The 14,917-nt window shown below is 39.8% G+C and overlaps 1 protein-coding gene across 1 annotated transcript in view; it reads left to right on the forward strand.

Moving 5' to 3' along the window:
* CD80 (CD80 molecule) overlaps positions 1-14,108 on the forward strand; it is a 35,818-nt gene extending 21,710 nt beyond the window's left edge. The window contains exons 3-7 of the mRNA XM_019653182.1: positions 645-962; positions 5,865-6,146; positions 10,711-10,827; positions 12,049-12,162; positions 13,905-14,108. Of these exons, the coding sequence (XP_019508727.1) occupies positions 645-962; positions 5,865-6,146; positions 10,711-10,827; positions 12,049-12,149 (818 nt within the window). The 3' untranslated portion in view covers positions 12,150-12,162; positions 13,905-14,108. The remainder of the gene's footprint in view (positions 1-644; positions 963-5,864; positions 6,147-10,710; positions 10,828-12,048; positions 12,163-13,904) is intronic.
* Positions 14,109-14,917: the final 809 nt, after the last annotated feature.

The following is a 14,917-nucleotide window of genomic DNA, read 5'->3' on the forward strand; positions in this document are numbered from 1 at the left end:
TAAAGGATATTATTCACATAATGGTGATTATGTAAAAATATATTTATGGCTCTCGAATAATTTTTAAATTGTTGTGAGGGACAGGATTGGCTCTTCCAGCGTCAGCAAACTTTTGAGACAGAACGTACCCAAAGAGCCGCATGTGGCTAGCGAGCCGCAGTTTGCCGACCCCTGTGCTAAGTGAAATAAGCCAGTCACCAAAAAGTAAATACTGCATGATTCCATTTATACGCAGTATCTAAAGTAGTCAAATTCATAGAAACAGAACGTTGAGTGATGGTTAGCAGAAGTGGAGCCAGGGGAGTTGTTTAATATGCACAGAGTTCCAGATTTGCGAGATGAAAAAGTTCTGGAGATCCGTTTCACAACAGTGTGACTACTAAACACCTCTGACCTGTACACTTAAAAATAGTTAAGGTGGTAAATATTATGTTATTTTTATAAATTTCTTAACTCACAATTTAAAAATGTAAGAAAAAGAAAAGACTGGGGACCAAAAAATCAAAACCAAACTGAATTCTCTGATTATGCTTAGTCACTAGATACAATGTCCTGAGTTCTTTTACTGCCAACTCCCAATTCTTAGTTGTGCAGGAATCTATATTTAATAAATATAAAATCTTGTTCTGTTTGACTCTCCTTAGGCATCACTCAGGTGACCAAGACAGTGAAAGACGTAGCGGTGCTATCCTGTGGTTACAACATTTCAACTGATGAACTGAAGAGAGTTCGCATCTACTGGCAAAAACATGATGAAATGGTGCTGGCTGTCATCTCTGGAAACGTGAAAGTGTGGCCCAAGTATGAGAACCGCACCTTCACTGACATCTCTAATAACCTTTCCATTGTGATTCTGGCTCTGCGCCTGTCGGACAACGGCAAATACACCTGTGTCATTCAGAAGAATAAAACAGGGTCTTACAAACGGGAGCACCTGAGTTCCGTGATGCTATCGGTTAGAGGTCAGTGGAATTTTCTGACTTACTATAAGCCTGCAGACTCTGATGCCTTTAAAAATATACTCCTGTTGATTTAAGTGAAAATTTTCCTGAAGACGGATGTACCTCATTTTATTTCTTAGGGTTAAGTGAATCTCTAGTTTTACAATAAAACCTAATTGATTTCTCACGATGTCCTGGAACTATCTAGCAGTGTGCATTTCTTGCACTTTGACAATCCAAGTTTATGACGATCATCCTGGGGCACTATAATGACCTAAAGTGTCTTCTACATCATTAGGGGACTCCGTTGATTTGATGTAGCTATACTAGTAACTGCCCTTGATCCAGTAATAGTATATTCTTGTGAAAATATATTGAAAGGTATAAGAACAATGCTGGCATAAATATTTTTCAAATACCAGGGGTGCCAAAAAAATGTATACAAGTGGACACTTTGGTCAACGTTGCTCAAGCAGTAGTTCGCCATAATCAGAAGTGTCTGGACACTGATGGGTAATCACTTTGAGCACCTCTTGTAATTGCAGAAATCAAACATGACTTGTATTCATCTTTTGTTATTGGTATATGTTGAGTATTACAATTTTAATACAGTTTTTTCTTTTTTTTTAATGTGTATAAATTTTTTGCACCCTCTATAGTATTTGAATGTCTATTATTATAGCTCCTGTACTATTGTATTTATTGTATATTTGAAGTCCCATCTAATAGTCATTCCTATAAAGTTAGATGTTAGAGAACTGAATGCATAATTTATGTCTGCCACAGGAAAAAAAAATAGTTCATGAATCAAATCCCTATTTATGTATCTATTGTGAAGGGCAAGCATTTCTTGGGTAGAAAGAAACTTTGACTTACTCACAGGTGATAATACTAGAAGATACTGATATAGCCTGAGCCCTTGTTGAGAAATTACACCACTGAGTCGTTCCCTTACACTTGAAATTCAAAGACATTTCTCTTCCCCCTGAGTACTTGAGCCTTTAATGGAAACAAAACCTCTTAATAAAAGATAATACTGTAATAAGTATGTATGGTGCCAAATGAGTACTAGACTTATCGAAGTGATCACTTCATATGAACCAAGAAATTAAACAATCTCTCAGTTGGGTAAGCTGACCAACTGCCCCATGTTTCTTAGGACTGAAGGTTTTCCTTAGACACAATGTTTTCAGTGCTAAAGCTGGGAAAATCTCAGGCTAAATAGGGCAAGTTTGTTTCTCTACATTTGCCTAGATTGCAAAATGATATATCAGCGTGGCAACATATGAAAGCCTCCATTAACCAGTACATTTGAGGAACTAGTAATACTAGTTAACAGATCAACTAAGTTAACGGATATTTTCCTTTTGTGCACCTCTTCCTTTTCTAATAAAATATTTTCCCTCTGTCCATTAAGAGTGGTGAAAACTTGGGTTAATTAAAATGAGATACAAAGGAGTAATTTTTTGATGGTTCACAGTCTTGTAAGGCCTTAGGCTCTGTTACTTTAAACAGATCACCTTATAGAAGGGAAGGAATACAGAGCTGAAGCTGTTTTAAGCCAAGTCAGACCTTGAAAAGGTGATTTCTAATGCAATCCCTGGCATTAGTGGCATTCTTGTGGTCTAGCTATTTCTCAGAAAAACAGAGTACAGAAATGGACAAGAATCATTTTTTTTTTAAGATTTTTATTGGTGAATTGGGGGGATGGGAACAGTGCTGGGGAATTGGGGGAAGGGGGACAGACAAGTTGCTGTCCTTTTGTTCTTCAGTCTAGTTGTGGAGGATGTTGCTTCACTGGCCCAAGTTGGCACCATCATTGCGCTCTTCCCGGGTGAGGCAGATCAGTCGCCGGCTTCTGGACGGCCGCTCACTGCGGCTGCTGGCCGCTCACGCTGGCTGCTGGCCGCTCACGCTGGCTGCTGGCTACACACGGTAGCCCATGGCAACCCACTGCCACAGGGACTGCAGCCCACGCCGTCGCCGGCGACTCACAGTAGCCCAGCTCCAGGTTGAGCCGTTGTTCAGCATCTTAGCTGTAGAGGGCAGTGTCACTGGCCCTCATATGTGGGATCCGAACCGGGGCCCTCTGGCATCCCAAGCGAGTTCTTAACCATCGCGCCACTCGGCCGGCCCAAGAATCATTTTTTTTTAAAGATTTTATTGGGGAATTGGAGGAGGGAACAGCATTGGGGAATCAGGGAAGGGAAACAGACAAGTTGCTGTCCTTTTGTTCTTCAGTCTAGTTGTGGAGGACGTTGCTGCACTGGCCCATGTTGGTACTATCATTGCGCTCTTCCCGGGTGAGGCAGGTCGGTCGCCGGCCATTGGACGGCTGCTCACGGCGGCTCATGGCAGCTGCCGGCCACTCACACTGGCTGCCTGCCACTCATGGTAGCTTACGGCAGCCCACTGCAGCTTCACTGCAGCCTATGCTGTTGCCGACAACTCACAGCAGCCCAGCTCCAGGTCGAGCTGTTGTTCACCATCTTAGCTGTAGAGGGCAGTGTCACTGGCCCATGTGGGATCCAAACCTGTGGGGTCATGCTGCTCAGAGCTCACACTCCCAAGCCAACTCTTAACCAACGAGCCACTCGGCCGGCCCACGAATCATAATTTAGGATATGAGTTACTTGGGTAAGTTATTCTAGGTTATACTAAATGACATACTGATATTATAAGAAACAAAGGGAATATTCTTAATGTTAGCTACCAGCATAATGATTTAATCTTATAGGATAAATTACAGGAATAGGAAATAATAATATCAATTAAAAATGGCTCAGGAATGGGCCGGCCGAGTGGCACGTTGGTTAAGAGCTGGCTTGGGATGCCAGCTCTGACCAGCAGGGCCCCGGTTCAGATCCCACATGAGGGCCAGTGACACTGCCCTCTACAGCTAAGATGGTGGACAACAGCTCAACCTGGAGCTGGGCTGCTATGAGTAGCCGGTGGCTGTGTAGGTTGCAGCCCCTGCTGCAGTGGGTTGCCATAAGCTACTGTGTGTGGCTGGCAGCCAACGTGAGCGGCTGGCAGCCAGTGTGAGCTGCCAAGAGCCACCATGAACAGCTGTCCAGAGGCCAGCGACCGATCTGTCTCACCCAGGAAGAGCACAATGATAATACCAACATGGGCCAGTGAAGTGACATCCTCCACAACTAGACTGAAGAACAAAAGGACAGCAACTTGTCTGTTCCCCTCCCCCCAATTTCCCAGCACTGTTCCCCTTCCCCAATTCCCCAATAAAATCTTTATTTTAAAAAAAATGACTCAGGAAAAGTGTCCAAATTTAGGAAGAGGGTTAATCCAAAAAAAACAAAAACAAAAACGTGACTTCACTTCCAACCAAATCCAAGTTTTTCCTTTTGTGGCAATTATCATCACTTGTCATAGCTTCCCCTTCCCCTTATTATTCACAGTACTACCAGGCAGTACTAGAACTTTCACTTGCCAACATGATTTAAATAAGGAAACTCATCTAAGAGAGGTCAAATTTAAGACCCACATAAATCAGTCTATTAACTAACTTCCTTTGTGTCAGGTGCTGTGCTCCATAATTTATATTAATGATGTCATTTAATTCTTACATTATTATCCCCATCTCACAGTTGAGCAAACTAAGACTGAAAGTGATTAAGTAATTGGCCCAGGGTTAAAAGGCAAACCTGGTTTTAAAACCTGCTCTTGATGACCACTTTGCTATATTACATCTCTCTTTGGGACTCAGAATTCTAAAAGGAAAATTAACAATATGGATTGAAGTATAGGGGGGTTGACTCCCCACATTCATGCTGAGAAGTATAAACTCTCCAAGTCTAAGAATAAGTGAGAGAGGTAAGGGGAGCTTCTCATGTGTTCTCTGCGGTCATTTCACTATGCTTTGCTTTGTATATACTTTAATATCTTGTTAGGGCTCAAACATACAAAAGAAAGGGTGCCTGAAGTACCTTGGAGGACTGTTAGGAAGGCCTCTCTGTCCTATTAAGGCATATCAGAATAGCGAGGAGATCAGTAAAGGATAGTGATTGAGATTACAGGCTCAATATTGTACAGTTGGACAGAGGTTTACCTGATTAAAAGACTACTTTTGAAAAAGCAAAGGAATGCTAGACAAAAGTTAGAGTTGTGGTTACCTCAGATGTGGGAAGTAGGAGACAGGTTGGTGAGACCATACAAGTAGATTTCCAGAACTTACTGTCAGTGTTCTGGTTCTCAAGTTGGATGGAGGGTTCATAGGTGTTCATTATTAATAATATTAATTAATAAATAGATAAGTAAAAGAAAGCCACTTTGTGTACTTTAAATAGGAAGAAAGGAAAGAGAACAAAGTAAAAAAAAAAAAAAGGCAAGGGAAGGGAAGCCTCTGGTATCTGAAAAACTTGAATTTAAATGCCAGTTCTGTCACTTATTGGTTGTGATCCAACCTCAACTTGAATATTGATAAAATAGAATTTGTATTAGATTAAATCATATGAAATTACTGATATTTGATCTTTTTTGGTCTACAACCTATCTCCTAGGATTGTTGTAAAGACAAAATGAGTCAATGTTCAGACCTAACAAACATTAGGAGCTCAGTAAATGTTGTCTGTTATTTTTCTCTTCACCTCTTACAAATGCAAGTACTATGTCAATATTTATTCACATGAAACTACTTCTTTTGTCTAATAAGTGCCCTCCTACCTCTATCAAAAATGATGAAAAGTTACTATAATCAAATCAAATTTGGTTTTCAAATTTGAATTTCAAAATTCAAATCAAAGTTAGTCTTTGGATTAGACATAACTACTAATGACATGGGAAGTTGCAAATTGTGTCTCGTTTTTGCATTCTTATTAAAGCTAGAACCTTTATTAAAAATACCCCCCCTCCACACACACAGATGTATAATGATATGTATTTACATTCGTGTTCTTTCTCCAGCTGACTTCCCTGTTCCTAGTATAACTGAACTTGAAAATCCATCTACTAACCTCAAAAGGATAACTTGCTCAACCGCTGGAGGTTTTCCAAAGCCTCAACTCTCCTGGTTGGAAAATGGAAAAGAATTAAATGCCAGCAACACATCAATCTCCCAAGATCCTGAAACTGAGCTCTACTCTATTAGCAGTGAACTGGATTTTAATGTGAAAAACAACCACAGCTTCAAGTGTCTTGTCAAGTACGGAGACTTAACGGTGTCAAACAGCTTCGACTGGCAAGGATGTAAGTGTCCTGGGGTATTTTTACTATGGAGAATCTAAAAAGAAAATAACTTCCAGATACAATTTTAGAATTGTGCATATCGACTTTGTGTTTTTTGTAGTATTTTTAGACACACATATAAAATCATAATAAAATGTTATTGTGACTTAAGATCACTGTACAGGTGTGACTATAATGTCACTGGACTTCTCTTTAAAAACATTCTAAAATTTAGAGTTCAAATAAGTGCTATCCATCAAAAAGTCATCTGAGGAAATTATTGTAAGAATATTGTTATTATTGAAAATGCTACTATTTGACCTTCTTTGAAAGTGTCCTCAGGGTTTTGGCACTTTCTTTTGGGCATCCCCTCTCTATGGTCTCATGGTGTCAAATCATTGTCCTTTGTGAGTGACAGTGCCTTTAAAGAATTACCGGTTCATTCAGAGCTAAGTCTGGTAAAAAAGGTGAATAACAAGCTACTTGTGGACAACGCCTTAAAAAAGAGGTCAATTTTGAGCAAATACCATGACTAAATACTTTACCCTACAGGCAGTAAAATTATAGGATTCTCTTTCCCCAAGAAGTGAAATCATCTGAAAATATAAAATGAAAAAGGTTGGGTTTATGTAAATCTATGCATGTCCAACCCATAATAGGTTGTTACAGGAGAATTCAGATACTTGAAATACATGTCTAACTTGTATGGCTGATGACATGGAGAACCACTAGGCCTTTTCCCCACCCCCCATTCCCACTCCTAACAATATGTTTTATGACTACATAGTAAGAAACAATACACTCAGTTTGATATACAGTGGTACGTTAAGTGTAGAGTATAATATACGCATATAATGTATAGTATGTCTTACGTCTTCTTGTCTTTACTTGTAGTAGAGGAGACATTTTAGATACTCTAGCAGTTCATTCTAGTGAATGATTTACTCTAGATCTTTCTGTCTTTAGGTGGGTTTTTAAATAATTTCCCTCAATAGGTAATGAGATAAAGTTTCCTGGAAAAATTAATTCAAATATAAACCAAATTTTGATGATTTTATTGATAGTCCAAAAGTCCAAACATCTCTCTCTCAATCATCTTTATGTATTCTCAAAATTTTATAAAAATTAGTCTTGAATCATATAGTAAAGATAGTTCATTAATTGAGCATTACTTTTCACTTAGTATATCATTATTTAACCAATTTTAGGTTACCATGACTAAGTTGGGGAGTAGTACACAAATCAATAATATCAGCTTCAATCATGTTTTATTTTGGATATTATTTATATTTGGGATATGGGTATATATGATGTTGTAGGACAGAGGTTGGCAAAACTTTTCAGAAGAGAGCCAGAGAGTAAATACTTTAGTCTCCTTGGTCATACGGTCTCTTGCAAGAACTCAGTTCTGCTGTGATAGCATGAAAGCAGCCACAAGCAATACATATGTGAAGGACATGGCTATGTTCCAACAAAATTTTATTTTATTTAAAAAATAGATGATAGGCCAGGTTTAGCCCATGCACTGTAGTTTGATAACTTATAGGAAATACAATGTAGCCCTTTAAATTAAAAAATGGAGCTATTGGGCTGGCTGAGTGGCGCGTTGGTTAAGAACTGTCTTGGAATGGCAGAGGGCACCGGTTCGGATCCCACATATGAGGGCCAGTGACACTGCCCTCTACAGCTAAGATGCTGAACAACAGCTCAACCTGGAGCTGGGCTGCCGTAGGTCGCTGGCGACGACGTAGGCTGCAGTCCCCTGCTGCAGTGGGCTGCCATAAGCTACCATGTGTAGCCGGCAGCCAGCGTGAGCAGCCAGCAGCCGCAGTGAGCGGCCGTCCAGAAGCCGGCGACTGATCTGCCTCCCCCAGGAAGAGCGCAATGATGGTACCAACTTGGGCCAGTGAAGCAATGTCCTCCACAACTAGACTGAAGAACAAAACAACAGCAACTTGTCTGTTCCCCTTCCCCCAATTCCCCAGCACTGTTCCCATCCCCCCAATTCCACAATAAAAATCTTTTAAAAAATGGAGCTATTATTTAAAGATGACTTATTATTAGACTGCCCAGCTTTATCAACTTTTCCCTAATACGCCTTCTCTCTATTCTTCATTTATGCTAAGGATGAGCAGAATTCCTTTTCAGTCTAGTTCAAACTACTAGCTCTTTGACCTATGTGGTCTACATTCACAGTGATTAATGAGGAGATGATTAAGTGTATGTGTTTATTCATTCCTTCATTCAATCTTTAATTAAGTAGTTATCACATAGTAAGCATCTTGCTAGGTGCTAGTGTTGTCTTTATAGTTGGAGAGCTTTAGTGTATAAATACTTCAAATCTCATTAATTGGACTACAGGCACATTTAGAATTTAGAATCAAAGCAAATAAGGCAGTTGTGGGTGGTCAAGGGCTGACTGCTTAAGCAAACATAAATTAGGTGTATAGTTTATAGAAATGTTACAAGTCAGTGTAAGTAAAACTTTACTATATAAATACCCACTCTAAAAAGAACCCCAAATTTATTAATAGATTGATCTATGATTCTTTCAGTCTAGACCTGCCAAATTTGCTAACGCTTGATGTGCTGTAAGGCATATATGTGTGTGGAAAGCTGTAAATCAGGGAGTCCCACTCATGGTGTCTAAGAAGCTGTATGTGCTGATGTCCTCATATAACTATGCATTAGGATTCTGGGTCTTCTCTGTGGCACGTTACACGGCTCCTAATATGCATTATGACAGAGCCAGTTTGCTCTTCCTAGTTCCTTCTTCTTTCCCTTAAATACACATCCTCTCTCTAGGCTGAGTGAGGCTTGAGGATGAATGGGAGTGGCCTCTCAGAGGAAGCCAGCAGTGAGTGGGAACCTGTGAAACTTCTAGCTTCTTTGTTATTTGGGGTGTCATTCTGGTCTATAGATGCCAACACTGGTAATTACTTGATGTCTCCATGTAATCTGGTGTTTTAGAGAAAAAGAAAAAAAAACAACTTTCCCCAGTGTCTAAGTGGTCGGTGCACTATGACAAGATTGCATTTTAGAATGGGTGCTATAGCAAAATGTGTAGGAATTATTAGAGCCTAGGAAACCAGAGGCAAAGAGACCAATATGGAGGCTACTAGGTAAGAGATGAAAAAAAAAACCTGAACTAAGGCAGCTGCTGATTTAGGGGAAAGGAATCAATTGCAGGGATATTCTGACTATGGACTAGAAAGTCCGTGGGAGCCTAATGGGCACAAACACAAGCCTTCAGTCTTATTTGGATAACTAATGGTATTGCCGTTCACCAAAATGTGAGAATGTAAGTGGTAGATATGCTTTGGAATGAGTATCGTGAGTTCAATTTTAAGCAAGTGGAAATGCTGGCATCCAACGTTCTAGTCGGCAGCTGGAAATACAAATCTGGAGCTCAGAAATGAGATCAGAAATATGATATACAGAGTTAGAAATCAGATGGTGTTTCAAGCCTTGGGTGTGGATGAGATCACCCAGGAGGACTGGCACTAGTGAGAAAAGAGTGGGATGATTGATGGAACCATGGGGAACAAGAATATTTAAAAGATAAGAAGAGGAAGAAGAGTCTAGAAAGAAAACTGAGTTACTACAAACAGAAACAGAAGAATGTGGTGTCATAGAAGTCCAAGGAGGAGAATGTTTCAACTTTCAAAATTTATCCACAAGGCTTGGTAATCAGAAAAATGAAAAACAATGTTAGTGAGTGTTCAATATTTATTGTAAGGTAGTCCAGAGAAATCAGAATAGGATGAGCTACTAATATTCCTTTTCGTTTGTGTTCCTGTCCTTTCTCCAGATGTTGTTGCTAACTATTCCTCAAAGAGGTTGAAGAATAAATGCTGTTCCTGAGCAGGAGAGACAGAGAGCAGTTCCCCACACAGCTGTCTACTCCCCGCCTAATCCTTCCTATGTCCCCGAGCTCTCTCTCTTCCCTGTTTGCAGCCAGTTTGCAGAGCTCTCCTCCAGGATGATCCCACCTAATACCAAGCCACATCCACTCTTAGTTCTTTGCTGGGCCTCTTCTACCCTTCCAGAAACTCTAGGCTGGGTGGTGAAGTATGTGTATCTGAAAATGAATGCAAAACGGCTCCTGCAGCTTTAGGCAGCTACTATTAGAGGGGTGTGTTTGTATGAGTGTATGTTAAGAGAATATGCTAAGTAAAAAGAAGGCATGACATAACTGGATAAGGAAAAATAAGGTATTTCTAGAGCACAACATCAACTGATATTAGTAGTAATATATTGTAATATCAGCTATAAAATGAGAATATGAAGACAGGATGGTGTTTAAAGTATCTCCTTAGAGTCCTTTTTATGCCAACATAGTAAATGCAAAAGTCCAAAATTTGTTTTTCTCATTCGGTATCTGATAACTGGATATTGGTTTCCCTCAAGTATGTGTCTGATTGAAGAGTTATGCAAGAAAATGCTATCAGCTGCATATTGAAGAGCTGACCAGGAAAAGAAGTGAAAAAGACTCTTTACAGTTGTGTCAATATAAGAAGCATACAATGGGTATCAGGCAGTTGGAGACACATTAGAGCTGACACCTCTTTTTTTCCCCCCACAGACAAGCCATCCCCTTCTTTCCTTAAACTGCCCTGGTATGGCCTCATTCCGTTACTCATTATCTTAACTGTGATTGTGATTGTGACCACTGCAGGAATCCGTAGATGCCTACACAACAGTAAGTGCTATCGTACTATTATCCTGGAAGCCCAAACTCTATTAGTATGGTTTACCATCTCTCCAAGATTTTAGGCTATTCTCATTTTTGGAAGTCAATGGAAATTTTAGGGTCTCCTTTACTTGGCTCAGCAAGTTCTGTTCATTCACTGGACAGACATTTCCTGGACACTTACTATGTGCCTGACACTCTACTAGGCACTGGAGTTACAAAGATAAGAAACCACTCCCCTGAAGACACATTCCAATTTAATCCTTTTATTTTCCCCCTAACTTCATAATATTTTCTTGGAGACACTGAGACTTGCTAACTAATATGAAAACATTTCTGATACAAAGTGATATTCTCATTTTTAACTTGGAATTGGAAGAAAGTCATAAATGATTAGATTTGTGGGGGAGCAAGATTCATTTTCTTGGAGGAGTGTAAGATGTACTAATGAAGTTGAGAAACTACATGGCCACAGGTGATTTTACCAAGTGTCAATTTTTCAGAACACATATTTGAATGAAAGATCAGGAGTGGTTGAAGAAAAAAGAGATATCTAGGATATTTTTCCCTATGAGTTTAAATTTTTGACCTTACACAAATGCTACCCTCAATCTCTAAAATCAAATGAAGAGGAGCTGATAGGCTAGAGCTAAGGCGATAATCACCATGAAGGAGTACCAACCTTTCCTGGAGTAAAAATCATGTACGCTGAGCAAAGAAAATTGGAAAACCAACACCTGTTGATTTTCCCAACCTTCAGCATAAAAAACATCAAAGCTCAGGGAAGTCACTAGAGACTCTTTGCTATGAACAACTCATCCTATGGGTAGGATACAAATGTCTGCTGGGCTCAAGGATGCCCCTAATACAGACTGCCCAGCCTTACCCTTCTAGGTTCAGGTTTCTCATCCTTAGTATAATGGTATGAACATTTGGGGCTGAATAATTATTTGCTTTAGGGTGTCATTCTGTGCTTTGTAAGGTGTTTAGCAGCATCCCTTGCTCTACTCACTTTATGCCAATAGCACCCCTTGCCCCAGTAGTGACAACCAAAAATGTCTTCAAGAATAGCAAATTTGCCCTATTGGGAAGTGGGAGGTTGGAAATCACCCCCAGTTTTAAAACCGCTGCTCTCGTTCTAAGCCAATCTGAAGGCTTGCTGAAATGCATGGGCACAATTTAAGGGAAACTCACCTATCTAAATTTTTATTGTTTGTGTTTGTCTTCAAGGACTTCCTGCAAGACTTCCTGAAAGAAGGAGAAATAGGGAGAGCATAGAAATGGAAGTGATCTCCCCTATGTCCACATGTTTTGCAGAAGAATCAGGCTAAACAACACCTGGAGGTAGCCTCTTTTAGCTCTTCTCTACCAATCTGGGGCAGATGAGATTATGTGCATCAGGAAGCACAGGGTTTTCTTCCTCTCGGTACCAAATTTAAGATCTTCCACTACTCCCCCTTCTCAAAAACCTCATTCAGTTTACTCTAAATAGATGATTCGCATCTCTCTCCTCTTCCCACATACCATTTGCTTACTAGCCTCTCCTTTGCTGTGCCATTCTGCCATCTTGAAATGTTCCCCTCTTGTCAGCCAATTCAGTGTCTCTCACTCTCTATAAAACACTACTTTAAGTTCATTTTGAAGTAGTATTTCTGGCCTAACTCCTTATTCTAATCATTCCTTTTCCCCTGCATGCCTCAGTACTGATGGACACAGATTCAGGTCACTTATGGGTCACTCTGTACTAACTCAGTAACATCCTCATTGCTCTCTCTGCTTCTTAGTAACAGAGTCATCCTACCGACCCAATCACAGAGCCAAATTTCATGAAGAATTACTTCTCCATGTCACTTTCCCCTCTCAAAAACTCAGAAGAGCCCCCAATGCCTACAAAAAAACCTTCAAAACTTTTAACTTTCCACATTCCAGTTGCTCTCTTCAGTCTAAACATTCTCAGTTCTTTCCACTGCTCTTCAAATGGCAGTTTCCAGAAACTTCAGGTGAAAACACTAGATATCAGTGGAGGCCAAGACTTTAGATTTGGTCTGACCGATTCTACATACAATGGGATAATTAACTATTTCGGGTCTGGAATGTTCTTTCTGTTAAGGGAGCCTAACATAGCATCAGCTTTTGAGTCACACTGTTAACATATCAATTTTGTGTTATCCTAAAATCCACATGTCTTTTCATATAAGAGAAACATTGGAACATTGGAATCCAAGAGACTGATATCAGGTACAGGGTGGTTGATAGCCTCCATAAACAATTCAATTTTGACTTGCAGAGCTAACTTGAAAAATAAAAGATGAAATATAACACCTGAGATTTATGTAACAGCTTATGTTTTGCAAAAGCATTAATTCATTTTAGTCTTATAAAAATGTCTATGAGCAAGATCTTTCTATATTGATTTTATGGGAGAGAAACCCAAGGCTTCTAGAGGTTAAGTGATTTGTTAAGGTCAGACAGGTGAGGAATAAAACCAGGACTCAAACTGGACATCAAGCTCAGGTTTCTTTCACGACAATTTTGGCAGCCTCAACATATTTTCCCCACAGCAGTCTCTCAGTTTCCTATCTTGTTGTCTTTTCATTTCAAATACTTGCTCATTCATTCCTCACTCCTTTCTGGGATGCCCATCCCTTCTCAGTTCTGTGATAACCTAAAATTTCCCTGACTTTCTTTCTATCTTAAAAGTCTTCTGCTTAGGGAGCTATTCTAAATAACAAAGTCATGAATCCAGTCTTACACAGAGCTTTCTGTGGCTATCTTGTCCAGTTAAAGCAGTTCTCCCTCTGAACCACTGTGGCAATGGTGTCTCCAGCACATCACATTCCAGCTTGGGTTTATATTCATGTGCCAAGTCTTATATTCGTTACCAACTTGAAGGCTTATTGAGGAGAAGAGCAACCATACCTGATACATCTTTGTTTGCCCCATACATAAAAGAGTGCCTTGATCAATAACGTTTAATTGTTTGGTGATAGCTGGTGCTTAATATTTACCTGATAGTTCATTTACTAAAAATGGTCAGACTCGCCCCAAATTCTCTCTTAATTTAGACTTCCTTTTATATTTTTTAGCCATCAAGATCAATATCTACAATGTTACCTCAAGTTCGGGATATCCCTATGATAAAACATATAAAATTTTAAAAAATGTTTCAACCTTTGGGAATTTAGGGTTTGAAGGCCTCACCTCCAGCTCAGCTCCAGCTCAGCTCCAGCTCTTCCTAAAGCTGAGGAAGATGGCCAGGATTATCCCACCTGTTCCTTCATGTATGAAGTCCCGACAATTAAGTTCTTGAATTCATCCTAGAAAAAGTGCTACATACCTTATTGCTAAATATCACCGTGGTTGCCTTCGAAGTACTCCTCTTGGGAAACTATACACTGACATCAGCACCTAGTCCATCCTTCAAAGCAATTTTGGAACTTCTTTTCTGGAATGGCCATCAGAGCTGTCATCGTCTTACCGTTGATGTCCTGAATGTATCAAAATGTCTTCCTTTCAATATTTCTTTTATCTTCATGTAAAGAAAGAAGTCATTGGGGGCCATATCAGGTGAGTACGGAGAGTGTTCCAATACAGTTGTTTGTTTACTGGCCAAAAACTCCCTCACAGACAGTGCCGTGTAAGCTGGTGCATTGTGATGATGCAAGAGCTCCTTTGGGACCATTTTTGCACACACCTTTCTCATGCCAATATTTTCAGTTAAGATTTTCCTGTTTCTCTATCGACATTTACTTGGTCTGCTATGCGTCTCACAGTCAGCCAATGATTTTGATGAACAATTCGATGAAGTTTTGCAATGTTTTCATCAGTTTGCTTGTTACTGGCCGCCCTGACCTCTCTTCATTGGCGAAACATTCTCTCCCCTCAGAAAAACGTTTAATCCATTTGTACACTGCCATTTTCTTCATGGCATTATCCCCATGAACTTGGACTAACATGTCCCTGATTTCACTTCCACTCTTGCCAAGTTTACCAAGAAATTTAATGATTGTTCGTTGCTCTAATTCAAGCTCAGACATTCTCGTGATAGCACACAAAAACACTCAACAATGATAATGAACGCCACTCAGCAAGACCACCA

This window comes from Hipposideros armiger, unplaced genomic scaffold (assembly GCF_001890085.2).
Source record: "Hipposideros armiger isolate ML-2016 unplaced genomic scaffold, ASM189008v1 scaffold_8, whole genome shotgun sequence".
In the NCBI taxonomy this organism is placed as follows: Eukaryota; Metazoa; Chordata; class Mammalia; order Chiroptera; family Hipposideridae; genus Hipposideros; species Hipposideros armiger.